Genomic DNA, 19,515 nt, shown 5'->3' on the forward strand with positions numbered 1-19,515 from the left:
ATAAAATTGCACAGAGCAATTTAATGTGGCTGAATTCTTCTTGCTCTGATGTTTTATAAAGTGGAAGTCCCTCCAGTGGTCATGCATATCTTACATCCCTCGATTATTCCCAGGAGAATGCATCAGTCCCGTTACAGATCGTGTCTTTCAAGTAGGTTCTGAATGAGTAGGGCTCTGTGGCTTTTGGCACAGAGCAAAAATGTCCTGAACATGCCATGTGCACACTCACTTCAAGCTACCGTGACCCCATAAGTAGCTCACGATGTGGCAGTATTTGAAAAAGAGATTGAGGAACATGACAACATAAATAGTAGACTTCACCTCTTTACACTAACTTGGTAATTGATGGGTTCTTTGCAGAAGCTCTGAACATCAGTTGAGTCTCATTGACTCTATATTGAGGTTGTTGATAGTATTGGGGGTTATAGTATAATGTCAAGATCACAACACGTCCAGATTCCTTGATGTTAACACTCTAAGAAACGACAAACAAACAAAAATGTCTCCACCTGACACCGTTTTATTGAACAAAGGAAATTCTGAAAGGTGGACCACTGTTTTTTCCCCAGTTAGTCAGAAGACTGAGGCAGGAAATAGTTTCTGAAAGTCAGGAAAATGAGGCTCTTTTTTCACCTAATACATGTGCACTTTCTTTTGGACCTCTTAAAAAGATAGGCGGAATAAAAACTCAAAGCATTTTAAATGGCTTAAGTATTTACATGGTAATTCAGCCAGTGAATGAGAAGAAGGGAAGAGGAACCCCCTATTCCCTGAGAGGCTTGCATTGTGGACAATTTGTTAGCTGTCTTTGCAAACACCATCCTGTCCAGTGCTCTCAAGCCTCCTCAGAAATCATAACCAGGATTACATGAACTCCATTTCACAAAAGTGGAATCAGATTTTCTGAATATTTGCATTATTTTCCCAAGATGATGCACTAGGTACTTTAGAGTGTGACCATTAAATAGATCCTTTTGTGAGACTTCAGAAAAGCATGTCTTTGTATTCTACTTTTGTCATATAGCCTTGAAAGGTCTTGGTAAGTTCACGATACAACTTAACATTAATTATCCTAAACTTTCTTATCCATTAGCCCCATACTGTCTCCAACCCAGTAAGACTTGGAATTAAATCCTGATCCCACTTCCAAAATCCAATGTCCAGCTTGCTGCATGAAGCCTGCATTATCTCTCACAGGTCTCTTCTAGGCTGGGAGTGGTGCCCACCAAGAGAGCAATGGGAATGGGGACTGTTCTCTAAATGAAGATCATTTTCTCCATGTTAGTTTCATTTGCAGAGCTGCATTTCTGATCAACTCACTCTGAGTTCTGAGAGATAACCCAGCTATCATAAATCTCTGCCTATAACCTAGTACTCTGAGACAACACAACCTGCCAATCTGCATCTTCTGGGCATAAAATACTCCAAGTGGCCCAGCCAGGCTCCTCGGTCTGCATTCCTCCCAGTCCTAATTCACTACTTATCTTCGGGGTTCCAATGTTTCTACAAATCAGAGGTTACAAGCAAAAGCCTAGAGACTCCACACACGCAGTGTAAATGGGCAAAGGGGGACAGATGATCTGAGGTGAGCTCAGCATGACTGCTGGGTCTATGACTCTACAGGGGAAAGCTGGTTGTACGTAACCCTTTGAGAATGTGGGCCCAGTGCTATCACCTTTATGGGTTTTTTAACAAAAGATAAAAATCCCAATTTTTATGTAAAATTAGTAACTAATCCAGTGGTATTTTAAAGTACTATGTGAACACACAAACATGAACACTACCCACAGTCCTTCAGTTTATGACTTCTCCCTCAGATAATTGCTCAGCTCTGGCTTAAAAAGTAGTATTCTTACAGACTTAAAAAACCTTACCTGCAACTAGGAGAGGTGAGCCAGCAACATAAATAGATGCTTTAGAATTAATTATGGAAATTCTGATAACCACATCAATACATTATCAAAGTAGTCTACTATAACTAATGTCAGGACTGAAACTAATTATCCAGAGACACCTATCCATGAGTCTCTCATGTTTCTGCATGTCTTGTGAGTAGAGACACTGACAGCCTTTGTCTCAGCCGATCTGTTCAGGTATGTCTGTATAACAGACAGCCTGGGAAGAGAGCTACAGAGTCTCTCTTTAGAGCAATGTTAACTTCCCATTGTAAAATATTCATGTTTCCTAAACTCAGGGTCCCTCTCATATACTGCGACCCGCTGCCCTATTTGTTTCAGTCTGTGAGATTTGTGCCTCAGGGATCCAGTGAAAATGCTAATAATGACAATCAGTCACTGTGGTCATAAGTCCTTGGTCTCTGAGCCAGGAGTTTCATGTCTTCTGCTAGCCTCTATAAAATACTGGCAGACTCACATGTTAGATTGCAAATAGGGTAAAATCTCAGGTTCTTCATAGTTCTCGACAATTGATATTAGTTTTTCTTCCACTCTAAACTCTGGTTATAGCAGTTACTCAGAAATTAAAAGCCTACTGTCTTCTTCCATATTGGTTACTACATTTCCCTGAATCAATAATCTCTATCTTGCTTTTGAAAGTGCATTACAGTTACTTTATGCTCCATCAAAACAATCAAGAGCTCCATCATTTCAAACACCTAAGTCTTGGCCTCCATCTTCACCTTCAGAAAATAGCTTGATGCTTAGCAATAAAAAACAACTAAGCAAACAGACTGTCAAGCTATACTGCCTGGGTTTGAAACTATTGCCACCTACTGGCTGTGTTCCCTTAGCAAGTTATTTAATCAACTCATGCCTCAGTTTCCTTATCTATAAAATGAAAATAATTATGGTATCTAACTCCCAACATTATTTGAGAATTAAATGAGTTTTTACCTTTAACGTGCTTAGAATAGTATCTGGTACATAGTGTGAATGCAATGTAACTGACCACTTAATCGAATATTTTTTCAAAAAACTCAGTAAAGGGTGAGCAGATTGTTTGCAATTTAGTCTAACTCTGTCACTTGGAAGATGAATGGTAAATAACTTAGGACTGTGTATGTGCTTGGACCTTTCTAAATTCAAATCCTTAAAAGTTTAAAGATATATTACTTCCATAGGCTTTCCATTTTGAAAAGCCAACACTACATATTCCAATATTCTCTAAATAACATGAAAAACCAAGCAGCACTCCCTCTCCAGTCAAATTGTAAACAGACAAACATGTACAAGATGTACAAACGTACAAATAAAAGTTTTATTCAAAATGCAAAGCTACTCTTTCAGAGGTGGCCTTGTATACTCAGGATGCCTATCATCATACAAATATTACCAGTTTTCTTTACAGCCATAACCAAAAACTCAATTCTCCCAAATATCACTTGTCTGAAGCAATGTTTCCACTGATGTTGTCACTGTGCTACAGTACAATTAAAATAAAAATTCCAAAGGGGTAAAAGGGAAAGAGGAAAAGCTACAAAAATCTGATCTGGTTTTCCTACACTTTCCCCCTCCCCATTTCCAAGTGGCTAATCCCCTCTCAAACAGTACAATAGAATAGCTAGACCTAAAGAAAAGGAGATAAAACTGGCTGGCCTGCTCATTGTTCTTGCTAATCTGCGCCATTTACATAAGGATTAGAAGACTTGTTTTATCATTTAAACAGGCTTAAAAACCTCTTTGCAAATGAGACTTAGTTCCTACAAAAGAATGAATTCTAGCTATTTGGTGAGTTTCTGCTAGACCGGCACTGGGAGCTGACTTGGCAGTAACTTAAGCTACTTCTTTGGCCACATACAGTATATGTAAAGATTGCTTCCAGCTGCCAAAACTGAAAAGCGTCAGATTAAATTCTTTCCAGGAGGTGAACAGGATAAGGAGCAGGTTAAGAGGCCAATAATATTACATCTTAGACTGTACCTGAGCAAACTTGGGCTTTGTGCAGGTGCTTTAAAAGAGGCTTTGAACTTTCAGAGCCCCTTGCATCTTCCTTTGAAAAGGAATGGAAGGGAAGACAGCAAATGAAATTCAGAAACAGAACGACTTAAAATATTCTCAAACTATAAAACGAAGACAATCTCAACTCTGATTAGTTGTGGGTCTGAGTGGCACTGTGCACAATAATAAATGGTGCAATGGATGCCCTTGCCAACGTGAGCACAAGGTATCTAGAAGGAAAAGGTTTTCTTTACATCAAGTACAGGCTTTGCCTCAAAATCTTAGATTTTAAAAATCAAATTCACATTTATATACACTATACCTATGATTTGTTTTACCTGGCACACCTTGAACAGATGTTCAGTGTGACCTTGGCCTGAGGTTCAGCAGGGTGAGTAGCGCGGCCTTGGTTAAATTTGCTCCCAGAAGGTACCAGAGTAGTTACTCCCTCCATTCTTAAATCATCAAGATCCTCTGTAACAATAGAAACAATTACAGAGAGAGAAATTAATGTCAATAGTATTAAGGAGAAAAGTCCATGTTTTCAGGTGTCTACAAGTAGTTTATAAAGTGAAGCAATACATTTCCACTTTGTAATAGTCTTACCTCACGCATCAATTATTTTTTAATCATTTCTAGATGTCGTCGTCGTCGTCGTCGTCGTCGGCAGCCGTCCGTCTCAAGAGACGATGGTGTAGCTTCTTAAGAGTCTATCTGCACCGTCGAGAATGGCTGTGCAGTCCGACTCGGGAGTGACACGGTATCTGTCTCCTCCCGTGTTGAATCGACATCTTGCGTTGACGCTGGAGTGTCCTCTCCAGTGAAGCTGAAGCTACAGAGCCTGAGCAGGGTGATATGGAGGGTCTGCTGTTGCCCATGCAGCAGACCCCCCCCCCTCTCTTCACAGCTGAAGGATCCAAGGGAAAGACGGAGTCAATACAGCTTGGCTTCAGGTGCGCCGCAGGAGTTGCTGGTGTTGACTACAACGTCAAACCACCTTAGGGACTCCGGCTCCGGATTTTCTGTCGGGGTTTACTCCCTTAGCCTTTCCCCTGAAGAGGTATGCCTCAAGGCAGTGGAGGTTTTTTGGAGTCAGAGTTTTCCTTCTCTGATGTGCCCTGACTGGAAGATCGAACCAGCGACACTTAGCTCGCAGGCCGACGCTCAATCCACTGAGCCAAACCAGCCAGGGGTGATTTCTAGATGTAGATGGAGACAAATTATATGAAAAGATTTACAAGAAGCCAGAGGACAACCTCTGCAGCAATTGGCTCCAACTGGTTTGAACTTGGTCAATGACTACCAGCTTCCCTATTTTTGCCTTTGCTTCCAACTCAGAACCAACCAGAAAAAGACAAATACGTTCCCAGCTGATTACATAACATCCTTTGCTTCTAATTAACCTGTCTTCTGCTTTCTCATCCAACAATCTCCAACCAGAACATAGCTGAAGCTTTCTCTTTTTCTGTTCTAAACCTTTCTCTTTTGTCTTCACCTGGTGAGGACAATAGCATACTGGGATAGTCATCTTCCAGCTGTTCACTGAAGTCCCTACCTATTTTTCCCAGATTCTCAATTAAGACTTAAAAGATCTAAGTTTCCCTTGTAATTCAGTCCTGATACAATAGTACATGATCTGCTTTATTCGGAGAACAGGAATCCTATAAAAGGGGTTCCATTTACTTGTTCTCAGACAAAAAAGGTACATAAAATTCAAAAGATAAATTATAATTTTGTCAAAACATAATGCATTACTGATTTTATAACCTATATAAGGAGAGCAATTGCTCTCTCGATAAAGCTACTCAAATATCTTAGGCCTCTTAGAAAACAACTGAGAGAGAGGATTTCTATTATTAACTGGATACTGCAAACAACAAGTGTCAAATTTTCCTGAGATTGTGACAACCCTTAGTCTAAATCATGAACCAGCCTTCTGAAAGAGGAAAAAGGTTTGTCAACAGAACCCTTCCACAGGCATCCCCAACTAAAATCGTTTCATTTACATGCGTAATCTGGACAAGCCCTTAGAGATTTAACTGAACTTCATGGGAGTCATCAAAAACCCATCTCCTTGACCTGGTTGTAAAGGCTTATTCTCCTGTTTTAGGGAAATAGCTGCCACCTCAAAATTCTGCTTAACTAGTTATAAACTCCCCCTTGATCTCATGGATACTCATGCAGTATAGACATTACTATTGCCTGAGAACATACAGCACTTTTCAGATAGCTAATAAACTTCTCATGAGAATGTGTTAAACTCCCTCTCACATTACTCTTCACCACTGCAACACCCTGGTCCTACCAGAGGAAGGGAATCTCATGAGTTTCTTACACCAGTTAGGGAACTTGTCTACCTCACTCAGTGTTTTTAAGAACTCCCATTGAAAACTTGACATACTATTATTTATTGATAGGTCATACATGAAAACTTGAAACTAGGATGGAATATGCTATCACTAACTTAACCTTGCCTTTAGAATATAATCTTGTGTATTATTGCACTTACTTAAGCTTGTCAACTAGCCAAGGACCAAAGAATAAATATATATACAGGAATGTTTTTTTCTTTTAATACAAGTTTGGGATGCTTTGGAAACAAAGGTGTTCTCAACTCTGCTAAAATCTTATTAAAAGTGGACAAGCTGTTTAAGATGTGTTTAGATACACTCCTACTTCATAAACATGTAGGTATTATGAAAGTTGGAGCTCATGAAAAAAAATGACGCTAAAGAAAATATTTTAGTAAGATTATTTTACTAAATAAGCGGCCTTAATGAATGTCATCATGCTATCTAAAGTTTTAAAGGATAAGGGATAAGAAACTATTATGAATATCAACATTTAGCCCCTCATTCTGAAAATAAAGAAAAAGAAAAGGAAAAAATATGGTTCTAACTTCAATCAGAAAATCCCTAGTGCTCTCAAAATAGCTGCTGGGTGAAACCAGATGGTTTCAAATGGATACTAGTTAAAATTCTCTATGAAACTACTCATCATAGTATAGATAAATTGGTTACTGTGTGAAATCAACATGGCTAGAGAAACTTTCAAAGACAGTGGAGGTCATTTTTAAATCATGTGTCCCTTGGCAACAACATAATTCTAGAAAAACTAGAAGGTGGGATGTGACCAGCAACCAAAGCTTCAAGGGCCCTTTCAATACCGGATGACTTTTATGCAGCTTCAACACTCCATATGATTTTTATGTTTTAGTTATTATATGCCTATTTTCAGGATGGGTTGAAACATCTCTTTGGCAAAAAAGCTAGTCTTTATAGTTGCTAAAGAGCTATCTGATTCTTTGTTTTCAATTTTGGGAATAGAGACTTTTATATCAAGTACCCAAGGTAGACACTTCACAAGAAACACTGAACTCCTTAGTCAGAAACCTGAAACCATGATACTCTTACCACCTACAAACTTCTGAAAAGGTGAAAACAATCAATAGCATTCATAAATGAATTTAACAAAACTTTTGGAAACCCTTGAGCTCCTGTGAGTAAAGGTAGTCCCACTGGTCCTCATGTCAGCATGGTCCACTCCCTTGGGGACACATTGTTTACTTCCCCATGAACTAGTAACTGGAAGGCCAATGTGCTTCAGGATTTTATCTATGATACTTTACTCTGCCCTCTGCCTTCAGACATTGTAAAATACTGCAAGACACCCATGTGCCATACCCAGCCCTGTCACCAAGAGGTTAGGGTCACATTCAAAATGTCTTTTTTAACAGCCTCTTCATGAAGTTCAACTATGAGGTTTTGTCTATTAGAAGATACATTTGAGAAAAAACTGCTCTTGAACTTCATGGAAGGAATTTTATCAAATACTATTGATGACAAATACAGAAGCTAAACTCCCTAGAGTAAATCCTTGTGTTCACATCTCACAACTAAAGAAACAATCTAGAATCAACAAAACAAAAAGCCTACTATAACAGGGACCTCAAACAGGATTCTTCAGAACAATCTGATGACCTCAGATAGCAGACAGCTTCTGCCCAAAAGATGTTGATCAAAACCTCTACTAATTACTTACCCCTTCTGATTATTTATAATCATTATGCTCATTTCCTGTAGACTTCTGGTCATTGCCTACCCATGATGACCCTTTTCCCCTCTTCTGTTCTGTTCTTATTAAAATTGCTATATCAGAGCATAATAATTCTAACACAATCTCAGATTAATTAATTAATTATTAGTGTAAGACTTTGGTTCCAACATGTTATGATCCATTCTTTTTTCCTGGGTACCTGTGTGTTCCTGCCAGATACTACTTCCTTTGCAGCCAGGATGGCTAGGCTTGCTTCCCTCATACTAATAGCTCATGCACTTAGAAATATTATGACAAAAATCATCTGTATACAGACATTCTAATTCTATAATCATCAAACTGGAAGTTATAATTCAGATGTGAGCTCTAAATGAGGCTACCCTTGATTATTTAGGCACTTTACCTGGGGGAGTTACTGATTTATTGTTTATGCAAATAATCAAAGAAGTATTTCCAATAATAGAAATCATACAAACAAAAGACTGTAAGACATGTATCATTTTGACTCTGACAGAAGTTATAAATGATATTACCTGTACCCTAGATGAAATACAGTTCAGTCTCAATTCCTTGTCAAGAGTAGTGTTTAACAATCTAGATTTTATGTTCAGTAATTATGGTAGTATCTTTGCCATTGCTAATACTTCTTGCTGTATTTGACTCAATAAAATAGGTATGGTAGAAAAGGTTACATATCACCTTAAGAAAAAAGCTATCAGACTTCCTAAGATTAATCCATATGATCTGCAGGTTTGTTTTCTTGGCCTTGGTTGAACAATTCAGATTTTTTGTTCTGAAGCATCTTAAATGGACTTTTAATTGTTCATATTTTTATTGCAGTGGTTATGATGTCAGTCTATTGGATGCTATCATCTTAACACTTAATCTTAGTGCTGATACAGGTCTTAAAAGCTTCTGTACAGCACGGTCTCATCAGGTGATCATGATGATAATACAACATCAAAAAGTTAAGAAGCTTTTATGATAAATACTATAGAGACAAGTAAATACCTATCAAGCAGTGTAGATCTCGATCTCTAGTCTTACCTTTTGGCCAAATTCCTACAAGGAAGACAAGAACCAAAAGAAGAAACTAAGATATTGAATATACAAACAGACAATGGATAGGTCACCTATGATACTAGAACAGTGACCTACAACCTCTGCTGCAATTAACCAGGGAGGCTAAACCACACTCGCTGCAACAGTTGGCCCAAAACATTCAGAACTTGGTTAATGTAGGCCAGCTTTGCTCCTTTACTCTGATTTCCAAATCAGAACCAACCAGGGAAAGCCAAATACGCTCCCCAAATCAATTGCATAAGATTGTCTGCTTCTAGTTAGTCTGCCTCCAGCCTCCCCATGTCAACTTCTAATCAGAACATACCTCAAGCCTTTTCCCCACTTTTACATTTTTTCATTATAAAACTTCCCCACTTTCCTAATTGTCTTTGGGTCTCTGGAAAATGCAAGTGATGGCAGATGACTATCTTGCTATAGGAAGCTCTGAACAAATAGCCTCTGCTTATTCTCATTTACATGGTCTTCATTTATTTCCTTAATTGTAACCTTCAACTATATAAAGGTTTCTGATACAGAAGAGATATAAAAATTCTCCATGTGATATCAGAGAAGAAATGTGTCTAAAAAGAGGGAAGGGTATTTCAGAGTCTACACAACAATTTTGTTACATTTACAGCTGTTCAAAGGCATATTGTACAGTGCTATGTGGGAGATGTGAGTTTCCCATCCATGAATAGTTTTAAGCAGAGGCTGGATACTTATTTATGGTGGGTGACTTAGAATTTTGCATACGCATTGTATTAAATGATCTCTCCAGTTGAGTCTAAATCTAAGCTTCTCTCATACTTCCTCATTACAAATTTATGATGAATTTAGGACATATTTAATACTGATAAAAAGAGGGAATTGAATATTTAAAAGCAGACTGCTTGTTTAAATGAAGCAACAGTCTCTTGGAGGCCATATTGCTATGAATTAGACCAAAAAGTTGCTTCCTCAGTTTTAGTTTTTGAGCTGCAAAGCATGCCATGCTGACTTCTTAATGAGGTGAGTAGTGAGTTATTCCATACTGACATGAAGAAAGTATGTCATTTATTCTGCACTAGGGAGTGAACATGATGGCTGCCCCTTACTTTCAAGGCCAAACTCTCACTGTCTACTTGCATCTGCACCATTTCTCTACTAATAAGGTAAAAAATTGGGGTATGGAGCTTCATGATAATTATTCAAACATTTGTAGGTTGCTTCACATATGTAGAGAAAGTAATAAGACATGAATTTTATGACTGCATTTCTGAAGATTTTCTAGCCACCTCACCCACCTCTGGGTCTCACTTCTTTTTATTCAGCTCAGAATAGCTGTCACAGTATGGGGGAGAAACAGAATCCTAGAGTAAGACGCCTTCTGGAATTCGTTTACCTCTTCACTGAGACTTCGGGTTGCTGTAAGTTGAAACACAGCAACTGCTACAGCTGTGAAAGTTATCAGATGCAACTGTGATGATGGCAGTGTAATTGGCTTCTGCAGTGTTAGGAGAGGCCGTACTCAGATAAATATTCATTTCTTCATTCTCTCTTTACCAATATTCATTCTCTCAAGGAAGATCAATGAACTTCTTTAACTAATTCTGAAGGATTATGCAACTATAAAAAATTTTGCACCCTGTTTAGTCATGGAAGGGTACTGATAATCTATGCTTAGTTTACAAAAAACATAAATAAAAAACAAATGTAGGTCTTCATAATTCTATTTACTTAATAACTTTGAAGGGAGCAGGTGTCTAGTATAATATAAGCAAGAAAAAGAATCAGAAATGCCTAAACTTAGAAATTTTGGGGAAGTTAGCATAAATTAAAAGAGAAGAGAAGAACAAATTAAAGAATTTGAGTAAGAGTCTACCCAAGGAGTTTTTAATGCTGGGCATGTCAAGGGAGAAAAATGCCAGGAATATCTTTAAATACAGAAACATAGAACCTTAGAACTTCCTTCCTTCTTTCCTTCCTTCCTTCCTTCCTTCCTTCCTTCCTTCCTTCTTTCCTTCCTTTCCTTCCTTCCCTCCTTCCTTCCTTTTTTAGATCTTTTTGTCCTAAGTAAAATATTTTCCATGATATTCCCCCACAATACCCAGTCCAGTGCTACAGGTAGAGTAGATATAGGCCCTCTTTGGCAGTAGATACAAATTTAGTATAAGGAGAGACTCCAACCAACTAGAAATTTCTTTGAAGCAACCAAAAATACTGTTTTTCACCAAAGACTCATGATTCTTAAACTAAAAATGGTATAGAAGTATTATATAAAAATTACCTGCTGGAGATTTAAAAAAAATATATAATACTTACTTTATTTTGATACTTTGAAATCAAACTATCTAGTGAATGATAATGTATAGTTAAGAAAGTAAAAGCTACTATATAATGTGATCAGCTCTATCCCAGAAATAACAAAAATACATATTTTAAATGTTATGGAAAACAAATAAGAAAGCAACTAACTGAGTTTTAAAATGACAGAGATTGTCTATTAGCATTTGGCATTATTCTATTTTAATTAAGTAGAATAGCTTCAGTTTTCTGACTAAAACCTAAATGATAAAGAATTATTAGTAAGATGAGTAATTTGGGTAACAGGTGAGCAGAAGTATACAAGCCAGACCCAGTAGTGAAGGACTCTTCAAAGCAAAGGAAGAACATGAAAAAACACAGATTTTGAAAGAACCTAACATTTTGGGAAATGTTATGCAGCTTATATGACTATAACCTGAGATTATGGGGAGAGCAGAATATAACTCTGGAGAAGAGTTGAGTGTCACATGACAGAGGGCAATAAACTGATCAAATTTGTGTTTTAGAAAGATAACTGTAGGTGTGTTAATTGTAATAAATAATTTTCTAAATTTATAAGTTAACTTTAGAAATATTCTTTTAAAACACAGTCAATATTATCCCTAATGTAATCTAGAAAATCATTGAAATGAATACAGTACATTCAACTAATATATTCAATGAATGAGGTTATAAATATATTACTTGTAACTATAAATGCATTTCTCATTAATATATTCTTATTTAAGAATATATAATTACTGTGGCCCTGCCAGTGTGGCTTGGTTGGGCATCATCCCACAAAATGAAAGTATATAATTACATAGTCAACTAAGTAACAAGAATTGATTTAATACAGTCAACATAACCAATATATTCTAGAACTGTATCATCCAATTCATTAGTCATTAGTCACCTGTTGCTATGGACCATTTTCAATGTGTCTAGTCCCAAATTGGGATATGCTGTAATGGTGAAATACACACAGGATTTAGAAGACTTAGCATGAAAATTATACAAAATGTTTAGTTTTTAACTTTTATATTGACTACATGTTGAAATAAGAATATTTTGGGACTTCTGGTCAAGATGGAGGCCTAGACTGACACACTCTGTCTCCCTCTACAACTAAGAAGGAATACAAGTACCGCAAAACCAGAAATAACCAGAAGTTCCAGAAAATAAATGGAAGTCCAATGTATGAAGTTATAAAGAAGTGGTGCTTATCCGGATGGGTAGGAGGGGTGAAGCCGGGGTGGAGAGGTCAAGCTGTGTTGGCAGCAGCAGCAGCAGCAGCAGTGGTACCGGCGGCAGGAATGTGGTAAGCACAGACACCCGTATTTAAGGGGAGGGGAGAAGCACCTGGGGAGCATGCCCAGCTGAAGATCAGACCAGTCAGCTTTCGATTCCAATGCTGGGGAAGGCACCCCTCATTGCCTTGGACTGTAAGGCCTGGAGGGGGTGGGGATGGAGGAGGAAGCTCCTGGTCTCTCAGTGGAGAGTGAACAGCAGGAATCCATCTTGGACCCCAATCCCCACAGAAAATGCCACAGCATGGTGAGAAGGGTCACCCAGTTGTGATAAGTGCACAGGGCTCCATTCCCTATACTGTAGGAGGTGTGACAACCCCACCCAGGAAGCAAAGGTAAAAAAAAAAAAAACTGTCAGGATGGCACAGATCATGATAGAGATCCCAGTCATGCAGCTGACCAGACAGCAAATATCTAATCTAACGAAGCAGCAGATAGGAAATCTTTCTGAGGCACAGTTCTGAGCTTTGGTTATAAAATGCTTACAGACCTAACAGCAGACCTTAAACAAGACGGGGAAGGAATGAAGGCTAGTCCGATGAAATGATCAAAAACACATACGAAACTAGTGGTGAGGGAAAGAAAACCAGGCATCAAATCAACAAATCGGAACATAGGGAAGGAACAAACAGTCAGCCAGTGCAGAAAGAGGAAACGAACAGTGAGGAAAATGAGGAGAGGCTCAGAAAACTATCAGACAGCTAAAAGCGGGCCAACATCTGAATCATAGGGTTGCCAGAAGGTCAAGAAGAAGAACTAGAAATTGAAAAATTATGTGAAAAAATAATGAAGCAGAACTTCCTTAACTTGGGGAAGGAAATAGACTTACAGGTCCAGGAAGCACAGAGAGTTCCAAAAAAAACTGGACCCAGGGAGAACCACTCCAAGACACATTATAATCAAAATGTCAAAAAATAAGGATAAAGAGAGAATCTTAAAAGCAGCAAGAGAGAAGAAAAGAATTATGTACAAAGGGGTCCCAATAAGACTGTCAGCTGATTTCTCAAAAGAAACTCTGCAGGCAAGAAAAGACTGGTGAGAAATATTCAAAGTAATGAAAAGCAAAAACCTACAACCACGATTACTTATCCAGCGAAGCTGTCATTCAAAATAGAAGGGTAGAGAAAGTGCTTCCAGGACAAAGTAAAACTGAAGGAAATCATCAGATCCAAACCACTGTTATATGAAATGTTAAAGGGACTTGTTTAGGAGAAAGAGGATCAAAACTATGAACATTAAAATGAAAACTGTATCACAATAACCAACAACAGAAGCTAGGGAACTGAAACAAAGGCAAACTAAGTAGGCAACAAGAGTCAGAAAAGAATTATAGATATGGGGAACATTATGGAGGGAGGTCAGCAGGGACGGGGAAGTGGGGGAAGGGAGGGAGATGGTACAGGAATTAAGAAGCATAGTGGGAGGGAGTGGAGTAGACAGGAAGATGTTGAGAAGAACTATATGCACAACCAATGGGCATGGACTAAGGGGAGGGGAACAAGTCGAGGGAAGAGGGTCACCGGGTGGAGGGAAACAAAGGGAAAAGAAATCGGGACAACTGTAACAGCATAATCAATAAAGCATATTTTAAAAAAGAAAGAAAAAAAAGAATATTTTGGATATACTGGGTTAAATAAAATATATTATTAAAATTAATTTTACTTGTTTCTTTTTCCTTCTTTTTTTATGTGACTACTGGAAAATTTAAAATTACAAATGTTGCTTTTATTTTGGCTCATATTACATTTCTGCAGGACAGTGCTGTTCTGGAACATGTGTTTCATGAATATCTTAATAAAATTATATTTTTAAATAAACTAAATTATTCTATACTGTATAGCTTTAGACTAAATATTTTCCTTAATGCAAATAAGAACATATTTCAATATATCCAGTAATATTTATGAGTGATATAATCATATTTATTGTCTCCATTCAAAAGAATATTTACTTTCATTACTTGCCATCCTCCTACTTGGTTTTATTTTTTCTTCATAGCACTTATTATCTGACTATATGTATTAGTCTGGTATACAGATAGATATCTAGCTATATATACACACATACTTAAACATAAACATGCATGCACATATATAGACACACACTCATACACACACACCTTTCATTATTCATTTAATTTAAAATTTTTGTTTTTTATCTGATACCTCAGGACAAGAACTAAGTTTTTCTCATTTACTATGTCAGTGTTTTAGAAGTGTGTCCAGAACAGAGTAGGCATTCATTAATAATTGTTGACTATAAGAATTTTGTATAATTTAATAATCTTAAGTAATTATTTAACCACTTGATCTGTATGTGGAATTGACTTCTGAAAAATTGGTTTTTGAAGAAATACACTTGTTACACTTGCCTACAGCCATTTAGAAAAGTAAAAACTGGAAATAGAGATGAGGCAGGAAAAAGTGTGTATCAATACTGCCTGTATAAGCTTCTGAGGGTCTGGAGAAAGGGCATAGCAGGAAGAAAAGAAAGAAACATACAGGAAGGTAATTTCAGAGGAAGACTCAATCAGTTGTAGTGAACAATTGCATGTGAAATCCTAGCAGGTTTCTCGTGTTACCACTTTTAGGAAATACAGAAGAGATAATACCTTTGTTTTGGCACGTGCTGAGATGGAGCTCTCTTCAAGACAGCCATATGGATGCTTGGTAGACAGTTAGAAGGACAAGTCTGGAGCTTGGGAGGGAGTGTGAAATGCAGCGATAGACCTGATGGCTGAGAAAAGCTGGGACAGTTATCCACCCAGCAGTTAGAAGTCAAGCAGTGACAGTTATGTCTGACTTCCTTTACAAGTAAAATGTGAGCATTATATGAATATTGTTTTTAAAAGAAGAGCACCATACTTATTTTTTTACAGCAGAATGCCCAAAGCAGAAATTTTTTAAAGTAGCCTATAAAATTTGTGATGCATCTTTTGAGTCACAGGGACACTAATTGAGAAAAATCAACTAATTTATGACTAAAGGCATGTCAGCACTTTATCTTTATACCATCTAAATAACCAAGAATTAATCAAGCAAAGAATTGTTTTGATTTAATTTAAGGAAATAACAGCTGTCTTGATGAAATAAACCCAGGACTTTCATTTCATGCAAGTGTAATCCATGAAATAATTTACAGCTGCTTGAACTAGACAATGTGGGATGTGAGTGGATTTTCACATCTGTTTCTAGGAACTTCATAACAAAAAATTAAAAGCTTTCCAAATACAAGTCCCTTCACAGTGAGTCAGTGATGGCTACGCAAGAATTATATGGCAGGTTTTCCCCGCACTGCAATTGGTTTGTTGATTTACGTCAGAGGAGTCGATTTGGTCAAATATTTTATGCAGATGTTATATATTCTGAGTGAATTATTAAAAATAAAACAAATGTTAAGAAAACATATAAGAAATTAGACAAGTTTAAGTAAAATATTTATAAAAACTCTTTTGCTATGCAGGACAGCTATATTTCCTTAAGAGGTCAAGAAAGAACGGAGAGTAAAACATAATTCACTTTCCTGGGACAAATCCTGGTTTAAAGGTGGAAGGAAGAGGTTTAGCCCATGCTTCTGCTGGCTCCCCCTATTCACAACCACGCCTCAGGTATGAGCTCCGCATTTTTTCTTAGAACATCAGGATAGTACAACTTAACTGAATTCATGAATATTAAGAACAAAGTAGTAGATACCGGAAACTTTAGGCTGTAATTAAAAAAAAGAAAAATACTCCTCATTTAAAAAATTTAAGTTAGATTTGCATTTGGGGTGGGGGGAGGCCTGATGGAATTTAAATGCTATGATGAAGTTTTCCTTTTTAATAACATAAGAGAATGTTATAGAATATTTACTTTCGCTTACCATACAACAGCAACAAAGTGATGAGAACAATAAGTTACAGAAAATGTTTATGTAAATTTAAGTTTACACACATTCTATGTCTTCTGTCCTTAACTGAAAGAAGCAAGAACTTCCAGAGATATTCTTTAGCTACTAGTTCTTCTTTAATTTCTTTGACCATCAATGGCCAAACACATGGTGACCACAAACATTTGTAAAAAATTTATAGGCTAGAATGTGTTCACTTAGATTGCAAATGAATCATAAGACTCGTGCTAATTGAACCCATCATTATATAAACTGGGAAGGCTTTTCTGTTAGTCAGAAAACTTAAGACATCTGGGAGTGGTTTTCTCCTTATAGTCTGGAAGAAAATGTCAGTGCTTCCAGCAAATTCAAATCCAAACACTCCCCAAGGTCTGGTGTCTGCATCAGAGTCCATCTTTATTTTTCTTAATTTTCACCCACCACAAATTCAAGAGATTATATTATATACACACAAAAATTGACTTTTTTCATAAAGCTTTTGTTACCCTGTGAAGGTCTGACAGAAGTTATGAATAATTTTCTTTCAATTAAAATCATAGAAATTCCAGGCATGTGGAAAGATATCAGGTAAGATTATGTATGCAGACTGACCTGATACAACTGAGGGCTCAGTTACAGCTCTAACTAAAGTGAGGACCAACCCAGAAATCTAGAGACAGTGTCAGAGTAGTACTGGGACTAAGTTTAAACTTAGTAGGGGGTGGCCATAGACAGGATATTAGCAAAGAGCTTAGAAGTAGAGGTCTTCAAGAATACTACTGGAAACAGGAAGTGAGGCAAACCAGGCAAAATGTTCAGTGTAGACATGAACAAGGCAAAGATGATATCTAGGTAGTCTTGGAGAAAGGTTGGTTAATCATTTTAAAAGGCTAGAGTTAGGTAAACTTTTAATTTTATAGGGGGATGGGAAAAAATGTGTACTTTTATTCAAATATGAAAATTAGTGCAAAATCTTGCTTGCAAGAGCTTATTATTTTAACTACTTCTTAAAAGTATATTTGTTTAATCTTAATTCCCACGGGATGTATCTCTGGCTAACACGGTCATATAATCATTACCTCTCAATAGTGAGAAAGCATTTCTCATCCCAGAACTTTGGTTATGGAATGATTGCTGGTACTTTCAGGCACCATTATGGTGTAGAAAGCATTATTTCAGCCTGTACAGGTGATTCATTACACTTACATTTATTTTTTTCTAAACTAATTATTAACCCTCTTTAATACAATCTTTATATTCCCATAAGCTCTGGATTAAATAAATAAGGTTCTATGTTGAGAAATTCCTATGTGCACTGTATTAATTTGTTGAGTGCTGATGAACTTTGACTATAAACCTAATAACTGTACCCTGTACCAACCATATTTAATAATATTTTGATTCTTGATCCACACCATGAGCATCAATTTAATTCATTTTGATGAGTGTTTTGGCATTGATTACATAATTTGTTATCTCAAAATAAGCCCGTTCCCGAGAGCGCAATAAATTCATACACTAATTGCTATAATCCCAATGCGAGCAATTAAGTTTTGGTATTCATGCTCTAGATTTACCTTCAGTAAAGACGACTCTGCATGAAGTCAGTTTACTTTATAGACATGGCACATATACACAAAACTAAATTGATGTGATATTGGTGATTAAAGTCAAGATTTACTTAGTTTACATTTTTTCTTGGATTTCGACAAGTCTTGGATGGTTCACATCTTCCAGAAAAACCATCCTTTCCTCTTCCTTTTCTTATATTCTATCTTTATTTTTGTTTAAGTCTTAAGCTTTGATAACATCCTTCTTTCACTAAACTCTTGATCATGTAGTTTTTCTTTTGTTTCAACTATCCTACATCTCACTTCCTTTAAACCTACCTTCCCTCTCTGAATTGTGTGCTATTGATAAATTAAGATTTTTATTGCATTGTGCAGTACTCAATGAAGCAAACATTAAATAACTCAATGCAGATTAAAAAGGGAATAAAAGTATTTCATTATGCTTACCACATCCTTTTGGATTCTAAATCCAGTATGGTCAATCTAAAAATGATATTAAATATCATAGTTACCCATTGTCTTCTCCTCCCACCCCCACAAACGTCCTTTTTTTCTATCTTACGCTCAGTAATTCAAGATAACTAAGAAAATGAATTACACTTTAGGAAAAACAAAAAAGAAGAAGGTCATGGCTGGCCATATACTAAAATTGCTGCTGATGTGTTTTGGCTGTGGTTGCCAACTCACTCCCCCTGTGGTGTGCCACAGGCAAGAAGCGGGCACAGGACATACCTTTCCCATCACCGAGATGCGAGCCACATGCCACAAGACGTTGCCACCCTGTCTGACACATTGCAAATCCACTTTCCATTCTGTGCTGCTTTCTTGGAATTCACATGCTGTTCTCATCTCTTACACTTCCAGCCTCGAAACAGTGCCACCCCGAATGAAATTTAACAGGACTTTTTTCAATTTTATCCCATTTTCTTGGAGAGTTGCCTCTACAGAACTGTTCTTTAATAACATGTCAAACAGCACAACACCACCTAAGAACTTCATCTCACTTCTTACATTGTATAAATTTGAGTTTCCTAAAAATGAGTATTTGGTGATAATGAAAAATATAAAAATTTAAACATGTACAAAATGGCTATCGTACTCTGTGTACAGCAATCCTAGTCTCTTTCTGTGCCTGGAGCAATCCAAGGATGCTAATGTTGTCAGGTCTCTGTACTTGCTGTGTCCTCTACCTGGGGTGCCACATGAGATCACACTGTTTCTCTTTCTTCATTCAAGTCTCTGCTCAAATATTGCCTTCCAAAAGGGAATTTCCTTGGCTATTCTATCTAAGAGAGCACCTTCTATTATTTTTAATCCTGTTTTATCCATAATATTTGTTACATTCTGGAATTACATTATTTGTATTTATTTGTATTATTGTACAACTTTACTGTACATATTTACTTGTTCATCATTTGATTCCTCACTAAGGAATTTTTAGGAGGGTAGAGACTGCCTCACATTCCCTAT

The 19,515-nt window shown here is 37.0% G+C and overlaps 1 protein-coding gene across 1 annotated transcript in view; it reads right to left on the reverse strand.

The window, feature by feature from the left end:
* The window catches only part of CUNH8orf34 (chromosome unknown C8orf34 homolog), a 326,713-nt gene that overhangs the window by 120,487 nt on the left and 186,711 nt on the right, over nt 1–19,515 (reverse strand). The window contains 1 exon segment of the mRNA XM_090284894.1: nt 4,235–4,370. Coding sequence (XP_090141020.1) covers nt 4,235–4,370 — 136 coding nt within the window.

This window comes from Furipterus horrens, unplaced genomic scaffold (assembly GCF_987537825.1).
Source record: "Furipterus horrens unplaced genomic scaffold, mFurHor1.1.pri manual_scaffold_7, whole genome shotgun sequence".
Lineage (NCBI taxonomy): Eukaryota > Metazoa > Chordata > Mammalia > Chiroptera > Furipteridae > Furipterus > Furipterus horrens.